Genomic DNA, 25,405 nt, shown 5'->3' with positions numbered 1-25,405 from the left:
AATAATTAAGAATAGTATTTTGGGGGGAAAATCTCGCCTATTCTACAAACGCGTATTTTAAGTTTGGCATCACTTAATCGTGTGGGGGAAAAAATGAATTTTATTTGTAGATTATTTCTGTCATTTTGAAGGAGCCCACGTAAGGGGCGTGGCCGCTGAGAGGTCAAAGTTGAATCCGGCTTGGTTTTTGTGCTCGCTAACAGAAGAGTGCGAGTGTGTCAAGAGTCGCATCGAATCGAGCCGCGGCGTTCGCTTCCCTTTTCCCCCCAAATCCTTTCAAAGTCCCTCCCGAACCTCTCCCCCTTCTTCCCTTGCCACCCTACCCTCACCCCCTCCCCCCCCCCGGACACACTTCCACGGACGGTTCGGGTAAGCATTCCAAAGACGGTCATATGTTGTGGTTTTGATGCTGTTTGCTGTTGCGAGTGAAGGACGGCGGCTAGCTCTGTGCTCCTCGGTGCGTTCGAAGGCCGCGGGTTGTGACTAGTTCCTGGAGGAGGCGACGTTGAAGCTAGCAAGCCGGATGGAAAATAACCGGTTGCGCTAAGAAACGATCGCGGTTCTTAGGTCTGCTGCGCTGTTATGCTCGTGACGAATAACCGGGCAGTCACATCTAAAACCGCGCGTGGTGTTGATGGAAATATAGTTTGAATTATACTTGGAAATTTGCTCGCGTGACAGACATTTCGTGATGTGTTTGTGCATACCTTAGAGTGTAGGTGTTAGCATCCGACTTTTGAGCCCCCCCCCCCGCTGCCCGTTAAGAAGCACTTGGCATGAAGACACTCCAATCCCAATGCATACTACCAAGTGTTTACGCTTGCAATGACCTCTCCCTACATGTAGCATATGCCCCTTCTGCTCCTCGGTACCATGAAATAGTCGACGCCGTACGTAGACAGTGGGTCATTGTACTGCCGTGAATAGGTGGACTCGCGCCAGTCTAATGTGAATTACAACAGTTGAATGTCTTTCTCTTTCTTTTTCTCTCTGGGTTTCAAACTGCCGTTTTTGTTCTCCGTAAGGTCAAACGCTGCTTGTCGCTCGTCCATCTTCACTGACTGAGAGGATGGTCTTCAAGAAACTCCCAACTTTTGATGTGTACAGTGTCACCAGAAACAACACACAACCCTTTCACTTTTTCTCTATTTTGCAGTTACACTTCTTCAAAAGCTGGTTTGAGTATAGTTTTCTTTGAATTGAAAAAAATCCATCATAAAGTAAAACCATTTTCAGACAGTTGTGCGAGTTAATTCAAAATGTAAACATGTAAAGGTAATAGGTGCATAAGTATTCACACCCCTGGCTTCATATTTTCTTGCATTTGACAGCAATCCCAGCCTTAAGTCTTCTTGGGTATATATCTATGAGCTTGGCACATGTATTTTGGGGGATTTTCTCCCCTTATTCTCTGCAGATAAATCAGGTTGGATGGACGGCCACTTTTAGGCCTTTCCAGAGATGTTTGATTGGATTTGAGTCTGGCCTCTGGCTGGCCCACTATAAGTGTGAATTCTCATGTAACCATCGTTTGAATGTTTAAATTTTTTTTTTATATATAAATTTTTGCACATTTCTGAAAATGTTTGTAATTTTAGGATATCTTATGTACTTTAAGAAAAAGAAAATACTCAAATCAGCTTTAGAAAAAGTTTGCTACATAGCAGAATTTAGAAAAAGTGAAGGGATGTGAATCGCTTTTGGTGGCACGTTAGCTTCAGTTAGTGAATGCTTAATGTGCAAAAACTGACGTCATTGTCACCAATATTTATGTGGACATCCCTACACATGCCCACTTTAACTTCTGAAAACGATAACCCCAATATCAATTTTTTTTGTACGTTAAGGGTGTTCCTCTCCATAGGTACGCGGTATACAGAAAAACGTCAATTACTGATGTATACACAAAATCCCTAATATTGGGGTTTCAGTTTAAATTTTCACAGGTTCGAGTGGGCACGAGTAGAGAAGCCCACACATTTTGGTAACAATGGATTGCAGTTTTTGGACATTAAGCGCTATTAAGCTTTGTCAACCTTACGTTCAGCGTTTTACATTTTCTGCTCAGTTGTGGTGGTTGTCTCTGACGATCCTCCTTTCCATGCTTTTTCAGACATTTGGCCTGTGACAAAAGATTCACGCCTGTCTGTCTCATCCAGCTGCATCAATGGACCCAAGTCTGGTTGAAGGAGGACTTAATGTCACCTTAACTATCAGGTTACTCATGCATGGGAAGGTGAGTGTGGTTGCATGCAGTGCTTCCTAATCTTATAATAATCCACAATGTTACTGATTGGTTTTTTTTTTTTGTGTGCGTTTCCTTTGTAGGAGGTTGGTAGTATCATTGGCAAGGTATGTTGTTTTGTTTTTAACCATCAGATGAGTGTTATCGCTACATCTTACACTCTAGTTTGTTATGAAAGTGTGTATTTGTCTGCCCTGCAGAAAGGAGAGTCTGTTAAGAAAATGAGAGAAGAGGTAAGATGCAAGAAAACAATAACATATTATTCTGATAGATCATGTGCCACGTGGCTTGTGTGTATGCGCAGAGCGGCGCTCGCATCAACATCTCTGAGGGCAACTGTCCGGAGAGGATCATAACCCTGGCAGGACCCACCACATCCATTTTCAAAGCGTTTTCCATGATCATTGAGAAATTGGAGGAGGTTGGATTCTGCTACTACTTTTTGAAAATGAGCATAGGTCCTGGTGGTGAACTTTTCTCATGAACAACCGCATGTGGCTTTCTCTCTCAGGACATCAGCACATCAATGACTAATAGTACAGCCACCAGCAAACCGCCAGTCACCATGCGCCTCGTCGTGCCTGCCAGCCAGTGCGGTTCGCTCATTGGCAAAGGAGGCTGCAAGATCAAAGAAATTAGAGAGGTGTTTCTGAATAGTCTGATTGTGGAATTCATCTTCATAGTTGGTTTGCTGAGCTGTTTTTTATTAATCATAGTCAGCTCGGCAATGGACCTTTCCGACTGGTGATTTTAAGCTTCCCCCCCCCCCCCCTTCACCTTAGCTACATTTGCCATGTCCCACAAGCTTCCAAACTGGCGACTGAACAGAACAGGTTTGAAGTTGATTCTCTAACGCATATTCCAGATAATATTGCGGTATGTTTTTTTTTGCCAAATGAGTCAGACTTGTCCAAGAGAGTTCTACACAGAGATCTCAACTATTTCACGCAAGGATATGTACGCGGAATTAAGATTTTGGACGGGGCAGGACGCCATGTCAGAGTTACAGCGAAACGTTGGCGATCGATCCAAAAAGTTTGACGGCTCACAAACTTCATATTGAAATCCAACAGGATAAAATAGTTGAATTTTACTGCACATGTAAAGCAGGATGAGTACTTTTTACTTGGAAAGATCATGAGTAATATCATTGCAGTCCTTATAAGTGAGACCGTGCAGAAGTGACATCGCGCATTTACGTTTCACTAACCCGAGTCTTCGGCATGAAATATGACACTTCATTCAGCGGGGCAGTGATAGACTAACAAAGTGGAAGTTGTTCTCCTGCAATGTATAAAAGCACTGATAATAATTCAATCAAACTCAGAGAGGATACTTCTCCCTCACTTACCTTCGAACATACATTCTTGTGTTTGTTGATAGTGTCTGTATTTAGTTGCGCGTGCAGTCTTCCGCAAGCCTCAATCCATCGTAGACACTTCATCAACTGTGTTTTAGGCTTTGGAAAATGAGTCAACCGGGCCCCTTGCAACCTAGCTGGATATCTTTCATCAGAATTGCACGTTCCCCAAGCGCATCTGAGGACCATTTTGTTCGTAACATTAACTTTTCCAAGAGCACGCTACTGACAAGCAGCATTGCTTGTGGGACAACATGGCGGCAGGGGCGTGTCAAGACAGTGCGGTTATCTGATTGGCTGCTATTGTTCGAGTGATTGACAGGTTGGAAAGGTCCATTGCTTTGCATATGGGGCAAGCGACGCTCAAGATGTTTAAAAAAAAAACTGCATTGCAAGTAATGCAAGTGGTGTGATGACTCCATATTTTGTCTTTTCTCAAATAATAACCTCCGCTTGATTAGACGCCATGCCCCAAATAATTCCCTTGTGTGTTTTGCATTGCAATAAATAGCCACCACCACTTTGAAAATACACATTTTTTTCTCCTCAGACAAAAGTAGCATGCTCAGCGGTTAGCAGCAATAACCACTGCTATGACATTTGATCTCCCCCACGTGTTGCGGTAGATTCAACTCATTTTCCATAACACATACGACCTGCAAAGCAGTAGTTAATGAATAAATGCAGCAGATGACGATGAAGGGTGGAAAAATACTGTGTAAATGCGAAATGCAAATTGTGAAAAAATGATTTATTGTGGGGGAAAAAAAAAAGTATTGACCAATAACGTTATTCTGGCAACCGACCAATCAATCCAAAGTTTACCTCGCATCTAGCCCATAGTCAGTTGGGATGGGGTCGAGCTCAACTGCCACTCTGACAAAGACAGTCATTATGAAAAATGGATATTGTTGTCAATAATGAAGTTGGGTTTAACATATCTGGTACTCTGTAGAATAAATACACGCCCCCGGTCTCAAGATAAGGTATTGAGTAACAAAACACAGGCTTAATGACTTGTCTGTAAAGAATGTAGAAGAATCTTTCATGCTTTCTTGTCACAGCCAATAAGAGGACACTTGTGGTAGTTTATTTTTTTTGTCTGTGTCCACAGTCAGCAGGAGCTCAGGTACAAGTAGCAGGGGACATGTTGCCCAACTCAACAGAACGTGCCATCACTGTTGCAGGGACCCCACAGTCCATCATTGAGTGTGTCAAGCAGATCTGTGTTGTCATGCTTGAGGTAAAGACTGCTTCATGCAAAAGAACATTTTGAGATCCGCTAGGGATTACTGTTTAATTTAGTTTATTTTTACTTGCAAGTTCACTATTCAGCTCTGTTACTGTCTTGTTTCCTCAGTCCCCTCCGAAGGGAGTAACCATCCCATACCGACCCAAACCCTCAGGCTCTCCTGTCATCTTTGCAGGTGGTCAGGTAGGGATTGGTTTATTTGGTCTTCTCGTACCTCTCTCTAGATTTGTGGTACTCCAACTGGAGTCCCCAAATGCATACCTTCAATTAGGGGAATGGCGCACGGCGAATGATTGTTTAAAGGTTCTCTGTAATTGGCTAACAACCAGTTCAGGGTGGACCACACCTCTTCCCTAGAGTCAGCTCAGATAGGCTCCAGTAGACCAACGTCCCAGTATGGAAAATTATTGAATGAATAAGTAGCTAGGTTTATTTGTTGCTAATTTTTTTTTTTTTTACTTTTTCTGGTGGCTAAAGCCATCAGAAATGTTGCCAGAATACAGCTACAAATGGCTAGGTTGGCTGCATTGACAGGGTTTGTAGGTCCTAATATTTATTTGAATTCAATTTATTTTTATTTATTTATTTTTTTTAATTTAACAGACCATGAATATTTTTTTCCAGACCACAGAGTCTATTTTCCCAGCCACTTATCCTCACAAGGGTTGCAAGAGCCTATCCCAGCCAACTCTGGGCGAAAGGCGGACTACACCCTGAACTGGTCACCAGTCACTTGCAGGACACACATTGACACCATCACTGAGCGGGAATCGATCCCATGCACGCCGCATGTACCACTACACCATCAGTGACCCCATGAATATTTAGGTTGAAAAGTTAAAAAATAAATCCTGTCAGTTTGGGGTACCCTTTGTAGTTCCATTAAATTGGTGGTAGTCTCATTGGGTTTTTTGGAAGAAATGTGTCCCAGTAAAGGATCCCTAGAAAAGTTTGACCACTGTGATTGATGTAAGCTCTTTAACAGCAACTTTTTGTTAAATTAGAGCCAAACTCGATTCAGACAGAACTCACCAAAGATGGACATTACTGTGTACGTAGTCGACGCAGGTTGACATAATAAAATGTGTGGTGACATCTACTCATTTACAGTGAGAGGGCACTACTTTGCAAGATGTCAGATTTTTAAAATTTCTCCCCACTGTGCCGAATCTGCCTAACACACGCCAGGAAAAAGCCAACCTCGTTTAAAATAGACTGGAGTTAAATTTCTGTCGGGTTTGTAGTCTTGTCAGCTGCTTATTTCCATTTGTTTTGAGTGTAAACGTAGCCGTTCTCACATTTTGTAGTGTGCGTGACTTTGCTTTGTGAGCAACCCAAGGACAGAGGAATGATTGATTATTGAAGACACTATCATAACCTTCTGAGTGTATTTTTTTTTTTCCTCCTTGCAGGCATATGCTGTCCAAGGGCAGCATAGCATTCCTCAGCCTGATGTAAGTGAAGGGCCCTCTGTAAGTGATCTAATATATTTGCAAGTTTGGTCCCGAGAAGCATCATCATAGTTTTCCAGTCACCTCCGTCTCACTTAGACACCGCTATCATGTATACAAGGAATGTACATTTGTGTTACGACCTAAGGATAGATGATTCATTTCATACATTCCTCTCATTGTCACTGAGCTGTAATATTCAACATTGAGTTAGATGTTTTCTGTCTGTCTGTTTGTTCCTCTGTTGGCTCAACAGCTCACCAAACTTCACCAGCTGGCCATGCAGCAGAGCCCCTTCCCCATTGCGCACAGCAACCAGGGCTTCCAGGGTAGGTCAGCAGACACTGCTTTAGATCTGTCACGCGTTCTGCTCTATGACGGGGTTTCTTTGCAATTCTGCAGCTGGGATGGATGCCTCTGCACAAACTGGCTCACATGAGCTCACCATTCCAAACGACGTAAAGCCCACCTGTTTTCAGTATCGTCATCTTCCCACAACGTCTTTCCTAGGTCTCAGTTTGTGTTCCCATCCCTCATATTCTCTCAGCTCATCGGCTGCATCATTGGCCGTCAGGGGGCGAAGATTAATGAGATCCGTCAGATGTCAGGCGCTCAGATCAAGATTGCCAATCCCGTGGAGGGTTCCACTGACAGACAGGTCACCATCACTGGCTCCCATGCCAGCATCAACCTTGCTGAGTACCTGATCAATGCTCGGTAAGGATTACTCCCACATGGGGCTTTGGTGATGATTCAATATCCATATATGTCACGTATAGTAGAAATTATGTTCAGTAAAATGTTAGATAGAAGAAAATCTTGAACGCCGGGGAATCCTCAAGGCATTTTGCGGGTGGCTCACGGCCCAGGGAAACAAATTTGGTTCTGTCCATGTTTTGCCAGACTGCAAATAATCAGCGGGATAACTTTGTTGTAAAAGCTTCTTTGTACCTAGTTCACACTTTAGTTGGCTGCTGTCATTGGGCAGAAGCACATCTTCATGGGTGTTCCTCATTATTGCTTTTCACCACTTTGTTCTTCGTGGTCAAAGGACACAAAGCATTGAAACTGGGAACTGAAATGTTATCAGCGATCAAAAGGTTTGTCCCAGTTTCAATCGGTTGCCAAGGCTCAAACCTATTTATAAGGTTAAGAGTAACAGAACATAGTGAGTACCAACGTTCTCTCTAAGCTGCGCAACTGCGCATTTGCGCACTTGTTGCACACTCTCAGTGCAGATGAAAACCGATACAGCGCAGTGAATTGACGGCCTTTTTTTTTTTTTTCTAAACAAGACAGCACACTGCCTCTCACAACGAGCTACTGCTCGGCCACACCTGGCCACACACTCTACTTCCTACTTTACCTGACTCTGCCCCCATCCGACTTTTAAAGGCGTACACTCATAATTACAAACACCGTCCAACACCAAGTGCTTTAGTTAGCAACACAGTCTTGGGCAACGTAGAGCAAAGACAAGTTCAAAATAAAATAATGTGCGCGGCCCGACCACACGACCCACGACGCGCTTTGTTATTGTGTATAACGCAGCCTCTGTACGCAGACGTGTTCTGGTAGCTACATTTACTGACTGTTTTTTTTTCTTCCTATTGAGGATTGTTTAACCCCAATCATGGCTCCAAAGAATTGACACTAGATGAGTTCTTAGAAAAAAGAAAAGAACTTCCAGGGGGCGAGTCACCCCCACCGAAGAGATTTGATAGTTGATAGTTTTGCATTGCTTTTTTCTTGTGAACTTTAATAATGCTCTGGTCCATGAGGATTTCTGCATTTTGTTTGGTTTCAAAGATTTCATTAACTTGAGTTGCAAGTTAATGTTTTTGTATGTTACTTTTTTCCCTGACATTATTGCTTGTTCAAAGTTATTCTGCACTTTTGTTAAAGTTCACAAGGCTGGGGGCCGAGTCGCTACAAATACAGCAATGCACTCCCAGCCTAGTCTACTCTACCACTAAAGCATACATTTTAAGAAAAAAATAAATATGTTTCTTAAATTATTTCATTATACAAAGTATTTAAACTATACATGTATTTCTACTATGCAGTTTATTATCAGGAAAAGCTAAAGAAAAAAAAAAGGTTTTAAAAAGGCCATTTTTTTTTTAGGCTTGGAATGCATGATTTCTTTTTTTATTAATTGTAATGGGAAATATCGATTCGGATTTCGAACAAATCACTTCTTGAACCGCCTTCTGGAACAGAGTGTGGTCAAGAAACGAGGTGTTACCGTAATCAGTTGATAATATAGTATTTTTTTTCATTTGCTTTTAACTCTACATTAATAACTGATGTGGGGGAGTGGGGGGGATCTTGATGGGGATCTCCCCCCCCCCCCATATACCCAATATAGCCCAGGACTACCCACACACTTCTATATTTTTACAACTGTCTTGTAATATGGATGGATGCACAGGTGTTACATTAATTTCAAATTTAAAGCATTTAATTCGGATGTTCTGTCCTTGTAAAGCTGCTGTGGGAGGATTTTGGGTTTTGCAAAGATGATGTAAATCTTTTTTTTTGGAATTCATATTTGAAAGCATCCTGTTTTTGTCATACCACACAGGCTGTCATCTGAAGCCAGCGGACTCGCAGCCAACTGACATGGAGAATCTTCATCAGCATCTAACTTTGCCCCCCCCCCCCCCCCACCCCGACTTTTTACCAAGAGGTCCCTTGTTGAACTTCATGCAAAAATGCCATGAACTCCATGAACTGGTCTCCTCTAGTTTGAGTTCTAAACGCCTCGGTTGTCACTATGGTATCCTCACAATCATGGTATTCTATTTATTTATAAAGGTTGAAATTCCCATTACAATAATTTCTTCAGACTTCTGCTTTTTTTTTTTTCCTTGTACTGTACATCGTTATGGTCTCGATAAAAGGTTCAAATGTTTTAGAAAAATCTGAAAATGCATAAATCTTTTTTTATGTCAGATTTTTCTTAGAAAATACAAAAATGAAGAAAAAAAACCCCACGCAACATGAAAAATGGACTGTTCTTTCCCTTCCCTTTTAAAAAATATTTATTTTTATTTAAGACGGCTCCTTGTAATAAGAGAATCTATTGATATTTGGAGCTGTGCTGCTTGAGCAATGCATTTTGGGTTTGACGGGTTTTTAATGGGTCAAAATGGCCTCAGTAGAAGTTGAACGCAGGGAAAAATAAAAATAAAAAAAAAATGGAAAAGTTTGCCATTGTATGAATTTTAAACTATGTTTGATTTCTCCTCCGAGTAATTGTCATTCCTGTGTTTCTCGATCAGAAATTTTGACTATTGTTTTGTACTGCATTCTGATGGGGGTGGGTGGACCTTGGTTGCCAGGCATGGGTCTGAATAAGAGGGAAATATTTTTCATTTTTCCGAAATTACTAAAGATCATACTAATTATGGTAACATTTAAAATGTTTGTTTTAAATAGAGGAAATATTTTTTTTAACTGCTGGGCTGGGGAATGCAAGGCTACAAAAAGAAACGGTGGTCTTTAAAAGTATATTATCCCAAGGTATAAATTATGATAAAACTAGAAGGAAAATTAATTATAGAAGAAATCATTTCCTGCTTTTTTTTTTCTTTGCAGGATGAAGAAACATGTTTTGTGCACGATTTCAAACTATTGTAGATCTGGGTGCAATTAAATTGTTAAAGAAAAATAAAAAGATGTGAGATGCTTGAACACTGTTTTACTTTTATTTGTATGAACTTTGACCTTTAGTGCGCATAGTTTAGAAACTTACATACACATCATTGGCATAAATCCAGTCTTTTGAAAAATTATTCAATGCCCATTGAACTTTTCTACAAGTTGTGACCTTACGATTGTGAACTTCAATGTTTTTTTTTTTTTTTTTTTTTTTTAGTGTTGAAAGTTTGACAATGCATAGAATACGTGGACAAAGTTTTTGGTACGCCCTTGTCGAAGAGGAAAAACCCACATTGGTCACCGAAATAACTTGAATCTGACAAAAGTAATACACATTTTTTGAAAATGTAACCGAGGCAATTTTGTGGTTCAATATATATATTTTTTTTAATCCATTGAACGAGGGGTCCCGACAACTTGGTCCACATGTGCAATTGTGATGTACATTGAAACGGACATACAGTAATTTTAACTGAATATAAATCTGAAAAGCTGCTTAGTGGAGTAGCTGGAAAGCGTTGGCCTCACAGTTCTGAGGTCCTGGGTTTGATCCTGGACCCACCTGTGTGGAATTTGCATGTTCTCCCCGTGCCTGCGTGGGTTTCCTCCGGGCACTCCGGTTTCCTCCCACATCCCAAAAACATGCAACATTAATTGGAGACTCAAAATTGCCCCTAGGTGTGATTGCGAGTGCGACTGTCATCTGTCTCCATGTGGTCTGCGATTGGCTGGCAACCAGTTCAGGGTGTATCCTGCCCCGTGACAGTTGGGATTTGCTCCAGCACCTTTGTGACCCTTGTGAGGATAAGTAGCTCAGAAAATAGATTTTATTGTTTTTAGAGAGGCATATACAGAGGAACCTTGATAATAGACGAATAGGGGATGTGGGCGTTGGACAATAGCCGATCTGATGGTCCATTACATTGAACCACTTTATTAATTTTTTTTTTGTGGTCTAAAACGCCCACTACAGGACAAAGTTGTAAATTATAAAAAAAAAAAAAACAACTTGAAAATGTTTGAAGGTTTCATATTTTTATGCCATGCCAGTGTGCTTAGTCATGGTGATCTTATTGACGTACAGTACTCATCATAAGTGAGTTTGTTCCTTTTATGAGCCGTAAGGATTTAGTGTGCTGCATAATTCCAAAAATGCCAAAGACTGACGGCATGACAAAAAAAAAAAAAAAACGTTACTGTACGAAACATAGCATGTTCCTTTCAGCATCCGTTTTATCAAGGATCCTCTGTTTATTTTTTTAAAAACAAAAACATGGACTTTTTAACCAATAAATTATTTATTGTAGCTTGTATTTTTTTTTCTTTTGATATAGTTCCTATATTACAGGTACAATGTGCAATGCAGTATAAAAACAAAACATTTCTATTCAAAGGATAACATTTCGACGAGTGACCACAAAGAAGTGCTCTATATAATCTACCAGGCTACTCCTGAAGAACTCTTAAAGGGTCTTGGGGGATCGTGGAGGTTTTTTGATGAAGCCGACCGACAGAATGAACATCATGATTCCTTTAAGTTCATTACAAAAGCACATTCACGTTTAGTAGCACCTGTACCGGTGTTGCTGCAGTTGAAGCGTAAGTCCTGGTCCTGGTTCAGTGCACGTCAGAGGAAGTTTGTCCCTGTGAGCGCGGGCAATACTTTTTACACTCACCAAAGACAACACTTGGGAATTACTACTGCACGATAACATCCATGTCCTTTTGAGTGAACTGAAAGGTCTCGATTCTAACACAAATCTTATGACCTTTGTGGAAACCTCCTGCAAGTTTTGTGTGCTTCAAACTTGGCGGGAGAAGTGTTTAAAAAATCAAATCAAATCAAATCTACTGAGAAACCCTAAACACGCATTATAACTGTCTTTTGTGAACTTTTCATTGCAATTTTCCCTCTTTTTTTTTTTTAGTGCTAATAGTTGTTAACATGAAGAACAGGGGAAGTACGTTCAGGATTAAAAAAGTGTAAACTTTCACAAAATATAAAACGGATACATTCGAATCATAAATTATAAACATATAGTCATGCATTTGTTCACAGGGCTGCAAACCGTTTCTTCTTGGATTTTATCTCATAAATTAAATATTTCTCATGTGGTACGTCATCGTTATTTACATTTCTGTATTCTTCATTCGTCTATGATGCATTAGTGTATGGGGATGCTTCCACAGTGGGTGTTAGTGAACTAAAGGACTTTTGGTGGTTACCTTGGTACCTATGTAGACTACAAAACACTATGTCAGAGTTATCTGATTATCACCCAAGCTGCCAAAAGAACAAAAAAATAGAATGTCAGGTTATGACAATTGTGTCATGTGGTGGCCTTCCGCCAGCTGATATGCAGTGAAGAAAACAAGTATTTGAACACCCTGCTATAGTGCAAGTCCTCCCACTTGGAAATCATGGAGGGGTCTGAAATTTTCATCGTTGGTGCATGTCCACTGTGAGAGAGATGATCTAAAATGATACATCCAGAAATCACAATGTATGATTTTTTTCAACGATTTATATGTGTGATACAGCTGCAAAAATGTACTTGAACACCTGAGAAAACCGATGTTAATATTTGGTACAGTAGCCTTTGTTTGCGATTACAGAGGTCAAACGTTTACTGTAGCTGTTCACCAGGTTTGCACACACTGCAGGAGGGATTTTGGCACCCTCCTCCACACAGATCTTCTCCAGATCAGACAGGTTTCTGGCTTATCGCTCAGAAACACGGGAGTTTCAGCTCCCTCCAAAGATTTTCTGTTGGGTTTAGGTCTGGAGACTGGCTAGGCTACACCAGAACTTTGATACGCTTCTTACGGAGCCACTCCTTGGTTTTCCTTCGGGTCATTGTCATGTTGAAAGACCCAGCCACGACCCACCTTCAATGCTCTGACTGAGGGAAAGAGGTTGTTCCCCAAAATCTCACAATACATGGCCGCGGTAATCCTCTCCTTAATACAGTGCAGTCGTTCTGTCCCATGTGCAGAAAAACACCCCAAAGCATGATGCTACCACCCCCATGCATCACAGGAGGGGTGGTGTTCTTCAGATGGAACTCATCATTCGTCTTCCTCCAAATATGGAGAGTGGAATTATGACCCAAAAGTTCCATTTTGGTCTCCTCTGACCAAAAAACTTTCTCCCGTGACTCCTCCGTATGATCCATATGGTCATTGGCAAAGTTAAGACGGGCCTTGACATGTGCTGGTTTAAGCAGGGGAACCTTCCGTGCCGTGCATGATTTCAAACCATGACGTCTTATGTTGGATTACCAACAGTTGCCTTGGAAACGGCGGTCCAGGCTCTTTTCAGGTCATTGACCAAGTCCCGTCGTGTAGTCCTGGACCGATTCGTCACCTTTCTAAGCGTTATTGAGACCCCACGAGGTGGTATATTGCATGGGGCTCCACTCCGATTGAGATTGACCGTCATGTTTAGCTTCTTCCATTTTCTAATGATTGCTCCAACAGTGGACCTTTTTCCACCAAGCTGCTTGGCAATTTCTCCGCAGCCTTTTCCAGCCGTGTGGAGTTGGACAATTTTGTCTCTGGTGTCTTTGGACAGCTCTTAGGTCTTGGCCATGTTACAAGTTGGAGTCTTACTGATTGTATGGAGTGGACAGGTGTCTTTATTCAGCTAATGACCTCACCCAGGTGCATCTGATTCAGGATAATACATGGAGTGGAGGTGGACTTTTAAAGGCGGACTAACAGGTCTTTGAGGGTCAGAATTCTAGCTAATAGACAGGTGTTAAATACTTATTTGCAGCTGTATCATACAAACAAATCGTTAAAAAAATCATACATTGTGATTTCTGGATTTTTCTATTTAGATTCTCTCTCTCTCATAGTGTACATGCACCTACGATGAAAATTTCAGACCCCTCCATGATTTCTAAGTGGGAGAACTTGCAATATAGCAAGGTGTTCAAATACTTCTTTTCTTCACTGTACTTGGGAGCCCTCGTGACTTTGCTAAAGACGCGTCGTAGCTGTGATCCCACGTGACATGCTGCACTGGCCGACAGGTGCGCTAATGTGACGGTTCAGTGTATGGCGGTAGAGGTATTTAAGTCCCGGTGTCTATTGGGGTCCTGTGTGAGATGCCTGCGGTGACCCTTGGTGGGCTTGGTTGGGCGGGACCCACGCGCCAGCGCTGGGAGGTCGGCTTGGCTCTCCGCTGCCCGACTGGTCCAATTCAGCGCTGTCGCAGTCTGAATCGTCGCACAGGACCCGACCCTGAGGAAAGAGTGGGAGTCATCAGTTACAGTTCTCAGCAAAAAAAAAAAAAAAAACATCCAGATCCCGAGAAGTTCCCTTTACCTCATTTGGATTCCGCTCGCCTTCCAGCTTTGCTTTGGCCTGACCCAGCATTCCGTCTCTCTCTGACAGGCCTTCGGAAGCCTGCACGGGGTCCGTGTTGTCTGCTGGGATCTCTGAGCCCTGAGAGAGGAGGTCGTCGCTGCGGTAGTCCAACCTGTCATCCGTGTTGGTGCTGACTACATCAGGGGTGCCGCTGTGGGAGTGGTCTGTAGTGTGGCCCTCCTCGCCGTCCGAAACCGACAGGTTCTCCGAGCTGAAGGTTGACACCGACTGACACTTGGTGATGCTCGTCGGCCGTCTGAAGAATGGGACAAGTTCAGTTTTTTTGAACCTACAAAATTCACAATTCATTCACTCATTTCAAGACGATAAGTTATTCACCGTCTCCGTGGCAACTCAACCTCACTGTCAACTTCCCCCTCCTCTTCTTCTGATGACACCCCACGCCTCTGTAGTGGCCAGCAGTAATCAAATGTCAAAAAGATCAAATCGTTTAACCGGACAACAGGGGAACCGATTCTGTACTTGTACCTGTTTTCGTGTAATAGCTGCCCTGTACAGAATGGCTGAAGGTGTGAGGTGCTGACTCCCAATCCCCCCTGAAGCCCCCCGGGGCAACCTCACAGCACCTGCTCCATCCTCTTTATCTTCCCCCCCATCAAGTGGCAGGCGGGGAGATCCAAGAGAGCCACGCCCTGCTGCCGCCCCCCTCCCGCAAGGCGAGTCGGGGCTGCTAGAGAACGGGAACGACGCCGCATCCTCGCTCGGCGTATCGCTGCGTGGGGGAGTTTCTGTGAGATCCTCCAGACCGGCGACCCCCGCCTCTGTTTCCCCTAATCCTGCCGCGGCGCTGAGGCTTCCCACTCTTTCCAGTCCACTGGCGGGTGGATCCTCTTTTCCCTGGCTGCTCACCTCCAGCATGGTGCAGATGAGGTCGGGGCTGGAGGAGGATATCTGCTTTTGCTGCTGCTCATGGTTGAGGCCCCGCAGGGCTGCAGAGGGCTCCAAGAGCTGCTTGGGGGTATAAGCGGCCGAGTTGTTAACTTGGGCCACCGTCTCTCTATTGGGAGACGATTGATTGGCTTTAAGGGCTGCCAGATCTCCGCTGCTGCCTTTTCCAGGCTTACGGTGGCGGGTTTTTACCCTTCGAGACCGACCGGGAGAAGTGGCGCTTCTGGCGGGGCAGGTTGGGATAGTGACTTGCATTACGGACGAATCCATTTTGGGAATGATTACCTCAGACTTAAGGATGTCTGGCCTGGAAGCAAGAGAGGGAAACAACAAGTGAAATCTAAAATCTCAACAGGAGCTAATCGGTGTTTTGGTTTAAGAAATTGGACCAAAAAAAAAAAAAAAAAAGATCACACCGCTTTCCTGAGGGCAGTTTCTGTGGCACATTTCTCTTCTTGATGAGCTTGTCCATGCTGTTCGAAGAGCTGCTCTGCCTGGAGCTGTGGTGCTTAAAAAAACCTGGGTACTTCTTATCCAAGGACTGCTCCCTCCTGGAGATACACACGTAGCAAGTGGTCATGTAAAAAAAAAAAAAAGAAAAATTAACATCACCCAAAAAGACGGAATGTTCAAATGAACTCAGTGGCACCTCTGCAGCTCTTTTTCTTTGAGCTCCAGCTGCAGCATGACGGCGCTGAGCTCCATGTAAAGGTTGTTGGCCCTCTCCAGTTTCCTCTCATAGTGTTCGCGGATGTCTAAGGCATGTCTGACAAAAGAGAAAAGAGCCGGCTGACGTCACCGCGCGTACGCATGAGAGCATCTCAATCCTCCGCGACTTGGCGTGCACTCGAGGCGCTTCATCCGCACGCGGGATGGACAAAAGGAGCGGCGTGAAAAATTTGGCACAGCGTGGCCTCATTCGTGTGTACAAACAGAATAAGAACGCCACTGCCTAAAGGAAGCGGCGTGTGTGCATTAAAAAAAAAAAAAAAACGCACCTGAGCTCTTCTCTGCGTCTGTTGATCAGCTCCTCGTCGAGTCGGTGCAGACAAGTACCCTCAGATTTAATCTTCTCAAAGTGCTGTTTCACCTCCTCTCGCCATTCAGCCTGATGTGAGCACATTTCTGTTAAGCAGCCGCACGGAGATCGCCCGAGCTGACAGACGGCTAAGCGAGCCTGGGTGGGTGATTGTCCACATTCATATTTGCAGGATGCTGGATGCGTATTGTGCAGAAGCAAGATTTTGTTTTTCCACATGCACTTGTCAGATGTGAACACCTGCCTTGTTGACTACAGACTTGACAAAACCAAAATTACAAGACACACTCCAAAGTGAAATTCTTGCTAGAAGAGTAGAAGTAGGGGCAGGGCAGGGGCAAATTCATATTTTTTCACATTTTGACCGAGTGGTGTAATGGCCGTGTGTGCGTGTGCACATTTTCATGTCCGTCCATCTAATCATCCTCTTCACGGCTTATCCTCACAAGGGTCGCGGGGAGTGCTGGAGCCTATCCCAGCTGTCAACGGGCAGGAGGCGGGGTACACCCTAAACCGGTTGCCAGCTAATCGCAGGGCATGTAGAGACAAATCACACCCAGGGGCAATTTAGAGTGTCCAATTAATTTTGCATGTTTTTGGGATGTGGGACGAAACTGGAGTGCCCGTAGAAAACCCACGCAGGCACGGGGAGGACATGCAAACTCCACACAGGCGGGGCCGGGATCAAACCCAGGTCCTCAGAAATGTGAGGGGAACGCTTTCCAGCTGTGCCACATTTTCATGTATCGTATACAATACACAGTTTTTTAATCCGTTCGAGAATAAGACAAGGAACGATACCTGGGACTTGAAGTACGTCTCCTGAGGAGTGGACAGAACATCAGCTGACGCTATGTCCAGATGGAGAAGGATCTGACGGAAAGAGGGCCGATTCTTGGGTTTGCAGTTCCTGCAGAAAAACCACATTGTGTGGCATGTATGCATTCACTGCACTTTAACATCCATCCATCCCTCCATCCATTTTTTTTGCTGCTTATCCTCACAGGGTTCACGGTGAGTGCTGGAGTCAATCCCAGCTGTCAACGGGGAGGAGGCGGGGTACACCCTGAACTGGTTGCCAGCCAAACAGCCGCACTCCCAATCACACCGAGGGGCAATTTAGAGTGTCCTGTTCATGATGTACGTTTTTGGTGCGGGGAGCGTGGGATCGATTCCCGCTCATTGACGGTGTCGAAATCTGCCCTGAGACTGACTGGGGACCATTTCGGGGTGTAGTCCGCCTTTCGCCCGAAGCTAGCTGGGATAGGCTCCGGCTTTCCTACGACGCTTGTGAGGATAAGCGGCTTGGATAATGACATGACACATTCCATCCATCTTCTTTGCCGCTTATCCTCACGAGGGTCGCAGGGAGTGCCAGAGCCTTTCCCAGCTGTCAACGGGCAGGAGGCAAGGTACACCCTGAACTGGTTGCCAGCCAAACAGCTGCACTCACAATCACACCTACGGGCAATTTAGAGTGTCCAATTAATGTTGGGATGTGGGAGGAAACCGGTGTGCCTGGAGGAAACCCACGCAGGCACGGGGAGGACATGCAAACGCCACACAGGCGGGGCCGGGATTGAACCAGGCTCCTCAGAACTGTGAGGCCAACGCTTTATCAGCTGACTCACCGTGCGGCACATGAATTCTGAAATTATAATGTTGCATACATGACTCAAAACCCTTTTTTTAATTTATGCCTCTGAGCCTCTTCTCACTTCCGACATCCAATAATTGCTCACCAGCATTGTCTGAGGAGGATCTTGAAGCCGTCGGGGCAGCTCTCCGGTATGGGCAGCTGCAGGCTGTTGTTCCCGACACCCCAGATAATGGCGGATGAATCCACATCTTTGTATGGGATCTCACCGGTGAGCATCTCCCACAGCACCACTCCGAACGACCTTAAAGTCAGGTTAAAGCTTGAATTTATACAGTCTCACAGAGGTCAAAAAGAGAAAGAGAAAACGCGAGAATGTGATATTAAAAATAATCACAGATAACAGTGACACAGGATAGACGATTGAGAATATATTAACCACCGGAAAGATGCTCGGTCCTTTAAATTTCACCTACCAGATGTCCACTTTTTCTGACACTGGCTCATTCCGAATGACCTCAGGAGCCATCCAAGCTACGGTGCCTGCAAACGACATCTTTGTGCTCTTGTCGCTGAGCTCCTTTGAGGTTCCAAAGTCCGAAATCTTTACAAGGTCATCGTGTGTGATCAGCATACTGGAAAATTAAACCCCATCAAATGACTTTTTTTTTTAAATAAATATCCCAATACTTGATAATCTAGAATGGAATCGTTGGTCTTTTTTTTTTTTTTTTTGCGATAAATACTACATTTAAACCCGAAAGTACAAGAATAAGACACAAGTCTCTTGTGTGGACGCGTATAAATAAAAAATAAAAAATAAGTAATTTTATAAGATCCTCTTTTTACTAAAAGCGCCCTGAAAGCGGGATGTCAAGACTTGTTGGCTTACTTGGGGGACTTGAGGTCTCGGTGTATGATCTTATGAAGGTGTAGGTAGTTCATGCCTCCTGCGATGCCCATGGACCAGTCAACCAGGAGCGAGGGGGTGATCTTACGACCGGCCCTCAGTACCTCATACAGTTGCCCTTGGGCACAATATTCCATCAAAATACAATAACAAGGAGCCTGGGTGCACACGCCCCTGGATGGAAACACGCACGCAGATAAGAGCACGACGTTAATGGCGGACGATGTGGATGCACGACGTGAATATAGGATGTCGGAGTTTCCCTACTTGAAGGTAATGATGTTGGGGTGTTTCAGTTTGCGGAGGTGTTTGATTTCAGTCTCCTTGATGTCTCGCACTTTCTTTACAGCCACGTCGTCTCCGTGGAACTTGCCGAGGAAGACGGCGCCTTGCGCGCCGCTACCCACCCACTGCAGGTCTGAGATCTCCTCGAACGGAACCTCCCAGCACTCTGAACACAGACCGACAAGGAGAAACCAATTAACCTCGGTAAACGCGAGTATCACCAAATGGCTTTGAAATGACGCCAACGTGTCTACTGCGGCTCCCTGACAAGCAAGAAACATTTCATTCAATGGACCTTTCCGAGCTGTCAATCACTCGTATAATGATAGCCAATCAGATAACCGCACTGTCTTGACACGCCCCTGCCGCCATGTTGTCCCACAAGCAATGCTGCTTGTCAGTAGCGTGCGCCTGGAAAAGTTAATGTTATGAAAAAAATGGTTCTGAGATGTGCTTGGGGAACGTGCAATTCTGATGAAAGATATCCAGCTAGGTTGCAAGGGGCCCGCTTGATTCATTTTCCAAAGCCTAAAACACAGTTGACGAAGTGTCTACCATGGATTAAGCCTCGCGGAAGAGCGCACGTACAACTAAATGCGAACAATATCAACAAACACAAGGCTGTATGTTCCCGGTTAAGTGAGGGAGACAACACAAGACTGTATGTTCGAAGGCAAGTGAGGGAGAAGTAACTTCTCTGAGTTTGATTGAATTATTATCAGTGCTTTATGCATTGCAAGAGAACAACTTTCACTTTGTTAGAGTATCACTGACCTGCTGAATGAATTTTATAATGTTTTATGCCAAAGATTCAGGTTTGTGATATATAAATCCGCCATGTCATGCAACAGAAATGTCTATATTCCTATTTGTCAGACTTTTAAGACAAAACTGGGTTCGATTATGAGCCAAGTCTAATGAATACAGCCACTCACTTATAAAGACTACAATGATATTACTCGGGATCTTTCCAAGTAAAAAGTACTCACCCTGCTTTACATGCGCAGTACGATTCCACTATTTTATCCTGTTGGATTTCAATATGAAGTTTGTGAGGCGTCAAACTTTTTTGCATCGATCGCCAACGTATCGCTGTCACTCTGACATTGCCTCCTGCTCCGTCCAAAATCTTAATTCCGTGTACATATCCTTGCGTGAAATAGTTGAGACTTCTCTGTAGAACTTTCTCGGACAAGTGTGACGCATTTGGCAAAAAAAACATACCGCAATATTATCTGGTATACGCGATAGAGAATCGACTTCAAACCTGTTCTGTTCAGTCGCCATTTTGGAAGCTTGTGGGACATGGTGACTGTAGCAAAGGGGGCGGAGCTTAAGATCACCAGTCTGAAAGGTCCATTCTGTCCCTCTGTCCGATAGCATCGAGGAAATGGAGCATAGAACATACATCTTGCGACAAAAAGGTTGCCCTTTCAAATAAATGACGTGGCAACCAATCAGCGGAGCAACATATTTTTACAAGGGGTGACACTAAGTAGCAATATCGTAACGTATCATATTGTCTGTTACGATGCAACCTCGATACATCGGCAACTAACATTTAAGATTTTTCTTTTCAAACAACGAAACCAGGTTTTCTGTTTTGCCCGAAAGAGAAGTCTGTATTTTGATATTGTGTTTATTATTGTTGTTCTTGTAAAAATGAAAATTGAGGGCAAAACATCTGTGCGCCGCACCTTCACTAACTTGGTCGCTGAAGAGAAATGCAGCCAAAGAGAGAAGCAAATCTATTCTTTATGAGGTCCACTGAAGTGTGAAGCTCTCTGGAGGCTCGCTTTGGCGGAGACGGATGCACACAAACGCCCCCCCCCACTCCAGCTAGCTGCTAAAAGTCACTCAATCTGACGTGTGTTAACAGACAACACCGGAATACTGCCGCTGATGCACACAATTAAAACACTGTACACTATTGGTTAGCTGGCGACGTCTCAATCCCGTGACAACCTTTTTAGAAATCTATTTTCATTACTTGGTTGACCTTTCCCACTGTTTTTATAATGACATCTTTTCTAAGTACAGCACAAGCTCGGTTCTCGACCACAATCCGTTCCAGAAGGCGGTTCGAGAAGCGATTTGTTTGAACGCCGAATCGATATTTCCCACGTCTGCATACTGAGGCTGCGTTGGACACAATAACAACGCGCGTCGTGGATCAGCTGGTCGGGCCGCGCGCGCTATGTTATTTCTGGATTTTTTCGCGGTGTCTTAGAATTTACAATAACAACGCGGGTCGTGGGTCAGATGGTCGGACTGCGCGCGTTATGTTATTTATCGCGGGCGTTCGAGTACCGATTTTCGTTCGAAAACAGAAGCAAAAAATCTCGTAATTTTCTTCAAAAAACGATTTGTTCAAGAACAAGGATGTCCGACAACCGAGTATTCACCGTACCTGTGAAAAACACGGGCACGCTTTGTCATTCAACAGCATAAGAACGAGTATCCAAACTTTTGACGCGCATACTCGCTGGCGCCAACATTTGACACGATTGTACTAATTGATGAGGTACAATACAAAAGTTCCAAACAAGCAGTTCTGTTTACCTTGGGAGGATTCCATTCCAATCCATTACAAATAACAACTAGAGGTGTTGTGTATAAGAGGAAGCTGCATTAGGCAGCACCTTTAAAACGATTCTAATGGCCCCGTCACACCATGACGTTCTGGTCAGCGTTCTATAGCGTTTGAGGAAACGTTGGTAGTCGGCCCGGAAGAGCGTTGTTTGAACGAGAGTAAACATCAATGATCGCTGGGAATCGGCGGAGAACGCCGGTCCGGAAAAAAAGTTTTGAGCATGCACAAAAGTTCTCACCGAGACCAGCGTTCATCAACGTATAATTTTAAACGCTGCAGAACGTTCAAGAACGTTCGTGATACGTTTTACTAACGTTCGCCGAGCGTTGCACGCGTTTGTCTATCGTTAGTCAGCCGTTACTGTAGCGTTACTTGGTTGTTACTTAATCGTTTGCTTTGCCGTGAACGACTCACTGGCGACCTGTCAACGCCCACTGAACAATCCCCTAGCGCACACGGCATGTAACTAAAGTCAAACGAACGTCCTTTGGCGTCCATTGAGCGTCATTCGAGCGTTTCCCGAACGTCCATGCATATGGGTATATAAACCGATGCTTTGCAGCGCTAGTTCCTGAAGTCCGCACCCCACCTTTTTTTTTTTGTCTCGGCGGCATGATGCTGACTGTTCAAACTCACGAGAACAACTGAAGTGAGTATGAAATTTCCAACCTTTTCGTTCCCGTTCCACTGTAAAAATTACACACAGCAAAACGCTATTCTGTCGTTATTCGTCCGTTTAGTCACACGCTCGTCTAATGTTGACAAATCGCTCGTCGCGCGCCAGTGACACGTTAGCACACGCTAATGTTTTTTAGGGATATCTTATTTGGTCGCTGTTACACGCTTCTGGTGCATTAGACACAGGTCAGGCATGCGTTAGACACACGTTAATCACACGCCAGATGTATCATCCTCATTTGAGAACGCTGAAAAATAGAACGATTGAAATCTTCTGAGAACGTTGACCAGAACGTCATGGTGTGACGGAGCCTTTAGTTTCGAATCCGTCTGGGTGTCTTAATCAGATTCACTTCAACCAATCAATGACTGACAACAACGATGTAAACAAGTAACTTCTCGTCATAAGGACATCCATAGCAGACCGTTTCTGATCTCACGTACCTTCATGGCTATGCTTGTGTTCAGTGGAGTAGGCCTTTCCAATCATGGTCCAAACAGGTTTCAGGCAGCCAAACAGACCCTCCAAAAACCCTCCACTACCTGACTGGAGCCGAATGTTCTCCGAATGGCTCCGGACAGCACCGGCCTCCGGACTGTGGCCCGCCTCGGCGCCGCTGCCGCACTGGCAGGTGTCATGTTCGTGTAGTTTTAGCACGCTGTTCTCAAAGTGGGTTGAAGGTCCATCACTGGGAGTGGGACTGGTGCCTCCCGGTGCCCCCGGCCCACTGGTGTCAATGGACAACACGTTTCGGAGGACACACTGCGTCGGGGTCAGATCCGTTTCCGGGGTGCAGGCGGGAGTGTCACCATCAAGTCTTCGGTAGGGGGGTTCTGAAACTGGGGTACTGAAGCCTGACAGGGAGGGGGAAGGGGCACGGGGCTCATGGATACAGGTCCCACTCATCAGGGGGTTCCCCAACCCAGTAGGTTAGGGTGGATGGAGGATGAGCAGCTGAGAATATGACCTAAAAGACAATAATGTATGAAAAATGAATGTTATTAGTGAAAAAAAAAAGCATACTCTATGTCAAATGAACATATCTGTCATTCAAGCAATGGGGGGAAAAAACTTGTTTGCCAGGTGTGGTGGTACCATAACAGTTAGCATGTTTGTCTTATGGTCAAGAGGTTTTGGGTTCAAATGCCAGCCCTCCTGCGTGGAGTTTAAGTGTCCTCACTGTGCTTGCGTGGGCTTTCCACGGTTTCCTCCTCTGACATTCTAACAACGTGCATACACGGAGTTCATTGAGTACCCTCGTTGTTTGTATACCCAGTGCGCACACAAGGTACACCGTGTCTCTTGTCAGCTGGGCCAGGCTCGAGCTCATCTATCCCCCCCAAAAGAGGACGCGCATCTGAGAGAAAATGAATGGATTGAGAGAAAAAAAAATGCAGACTAAGTATCATTTGGGCAAACTGCCAGGCTTCAGTCGAATCACCCATTTCCAAAAAGGAAAAACTAAAAGCTCTGTCGGAAAGTCCTCATTTTGCTGCCTATGAATGGGAGGTGGTGGAGCCATCAACCAGAGTGGAAATGGGCTTTATGAATGAGTCGACGAAAGCACGGCCGTGCCGCTTCGTCCGTTACCTGCACTTGACTGAAAACTACTGCACACAACACCCCCGCGACCCGAACGTCTCCCGCCATACAACAAGTCTCAAGTAGTGCGTGCATGCTTGGAAAATGATGAATTGCATAACCCCCCACCCCCACCCCCCAGCTTCCCCCCCCCCCCAGCGAGGCTGTTTGTGTACAGGGAGAGAACGGGGTGGGGGTGGTGGGCGCATGTGCCCATTTTCATCCGGCGGATCCCGCAGCGGCTCCTTGTCTTGGACTGCACCGCGGCGGAAAAGCGGAGCGCGGAAATTCAGGCAATAAACAATCAGCGGGCCTGTGATAGGCGCACGCGCGCGCGCGAGAGAGAGCCCATGCACGCATGCATGCAGGAAGCTCGATCTTAAAATAACCGAGGATGTGATGTTGACACTCAGCGGCCGACGTGCAGCGTGCACTGCAAAGCTACTACGCTGCGTGCCAAGTGAAAGTGCCGCAGCGACGGTCCGTTTGCTCAACGCTGGCGCCGGCGCAAACGATCGTCGCGCGCATACGACCCGCGAGCATCAATTGTCGATGGTCCCTTCGACGGCATCAGTTTTGTTCGCGTGGCGTCAGCATCACGCGGAAAAGCTCGCGCTGGTCTTGCAGACCTTGAGCTTCTCTCGCGTTTAAGCGGCTAGTGTGACATTCCCATACCGTTTGTCTGCTTGTTGTCGCGTTGTCAAGTAAAAGGGTGGGCTCCGCGTTGTGGTATCCTCACGATGAGCAGCCACTCGTTCCCCTCAACCCCCCACCCCCCCCCCTCTCCCGTCCGTCTCTTCTCTTTCCCGGCCCGTACTCCGGCGGTTTTACGTCGCCGGGACGGATCCCAGCGGGCGAATGTGTATCGATAGCCGAGAACCCATGCGACGTGCAGGCGCGCTGGGTTTGCGTGGGGGGGTTTGGGAGCTGTCTCACTCCCAGTGCTGAATTGACGTCACGGAGGTGACGCGGTGTGCCGCGAGGGGGCGCTGCTCTACTATCATCGTGGATCATCGTGTTTTGGTTTGCCTCATGGCAGATACAGTACGTGAAAATCTGCTCAGGTCTAGAATGAAGTACAGTATTGGTACTTTTCTGCTTCCAAGCACTCTTTGGCAGCCAGCGTCCTTTCAGCCAGTCTGCCTAAACAAAAGGACGACTCTGTTAATTCTGTCCGGCGTGGGAGAGGCTGGGTCGAGGCAGACCACCTTTCAAACACACAGCAAAATTAAACGGTTGCACCAAGGATACAAATGCATTTGAAAATAATGCGATTTGTAAGATGGAAACTTGATTAAAGTAAACTGAATCAGTACAAAGAAACGTTAAATACACACAGTCACTGACATCTGGGGACAAATTACAGTCTTCATTTGACCTAACATGGATGTTTGCAGGACGGTATGAGGAAGCTGGACGGAGTATGTGAAGAAAACCCACACAAGGACGGAGAAATTGGGCAAA

At 45.0% G+C, this 25,405-nt stretch overlaps 2 protein-coding genes across 4 annotated transcripts; one reads left to right on the top strand and one right to left on the bottom strand.

The window, feature by feature from the left end:
* Positions 1 to 158: 158 nt before the first annotated feature.
* Positions 159 to 10,021, top strand: pcbp2 (poly(rC) binding protein 2). 3 transcript variants are annotated; one of them, XM_061843634.1, is made up of 13 exons: positions 159 to 369; positions 2,114 to 2,236; positions 2,329 to 2,352; positions 2,446 to 2,478; positions 2,550 to 2,666; positions 2,757 to 2,888; positions 4,720 to 4,848; positions 4,966 to 5,040; positions 6,270 to 6,329; positions 6,565 to 6,637; positions 6,711 to 6,766; positions 6,856 to 7,025; positions 8,896 to 10,020. In XM_061843634.1, the coding sequence occupies exons 2-13, from the start codon at positions 2,168 to 2,170 to the stop codon at positions 8,930 to 8,932; spliced, it is 975 nt and encodes a 324-aa protein (XP_061699618.1). In that variant the 5' UTR covers positions 159 to 369; positions 2,114 to 2,167; the 3' UTR covers positions 8,933 to 10,020. The 3 variants fall into 3 exon arrangements, with proteins under 3 accessions (XP_061699618.1, XP_061699627.1, XP_061699637.1); XM_061843643.1 differs by having other exon boundaries at positions 161 to 369; positions 6,270 to 6,311; positions 8,896 to 10,019; XM_061843653.1 differs by having other exon boundaries at positions 352 to 369; positions 2,424 to 2,478; positions 8,896 to 10,021.
* A 4,045-nt stretch (positions 10,022 to 14,066) lies between these two features.
* On the bottom strand, positions 14,067 to 23,266 carry map3k12 (mitogen-activated protein kinase kinase kinase 12). Its single transcript, XM_061810246.1, has 13 exons — positions 22,804 to 23,266; positions 19,071 to 19,254; positions 18,786 to 18,977; positions 18,370 to 18,528; positions 18,039 to 18,197; positions 17,098 to 17,206; positions 16,256 to 16,365; positions 15,907 to 16,023; positions 15,674 to 15,808; positions 14,838 to 15,564; positions 14,688 to 14,755; positions 14,307 to 14,604; positions 14,067 to 14,222 (listed from the first exon to the last, which is right to left on the bottom strand). The coding sequence occupies exons 1-13, from the start codon at positions 23,264 to 23,266 to the stop codon at positions 14,067 to 14,069; spliced, it is 2,877 nt and encodes a 958-aa protein (XP_061666230.1).
* Positions 23,267 to 25,405: the final 2,139 nt, after the last annotated feature.

This window comes from Syngnathoides biaculeatus, chromosome 2 (assembly GCF_019802595.1).
Source record: "Syngnathoides biaculeatus isolate LvHL_M chromosome 2, ASM1980259v1, whole genome shotgun sequence".
NCBI classification, from domain to species: domain Eukaryota; kingdom Metazoa; phylum Chordata; class Actinopteri; order Syngnathiformes; family Syngnathidae; genus Syngnathoides; species Syngnathoides biaculeatus.
Note: the sequence above shows the minus strand (reverse complement) of the source record. Positions and strands in the feature narration are given on the sequence as shown.

Excerpts from the sequence above, each read along its gene's own strand:
- pcbp2 (XM_061843634.1), top strand. The coding sequence starts at position 2,168 with ATGGACCCAAGTCTGGTTGAAGGAGGACTTAATGTCACCTTAACTATC. Across the intron at positions 2,237-2,328 it reads GGTTACTCATGCATGGGAAG|GAGGTTGGTAGTATCATTGG; the intron begins GTGAGTGTGGTT and ends TTTCCTTTGTAG. Across the intron at positions 2,667-2,756 it reads TCATTGAGAAATTGGAGGAG|GACATCAGCACATCAATGAC; the intron begins GTTGGATTCTGC and ends TTTCTCTCTCAG.
- map3k12 (XM_061810246.1), bottom strand. The coding sequence starts at position 23,266 with ATGAGTGGGACCTGTATCCATGAGCCCCGTGCCCCTTCCCCCTCCCTG. Across the intron at positions 18,198-18,369 it reads TCAGAAAAAGTGGACATCTG|GTCGTTCGGAGTGGTGCTGT; the intron begins GTAGGTGAAATT and ends CCTGACTTTAAG. Across the intron at positions 14,223-14,306 it reads GCGAGCGGAATCCAAATGAG|GGTCGGGTCCTGTGCGACGA; the intron begins GTAAAGGGAACT and ends CTCTTTCCTCAG.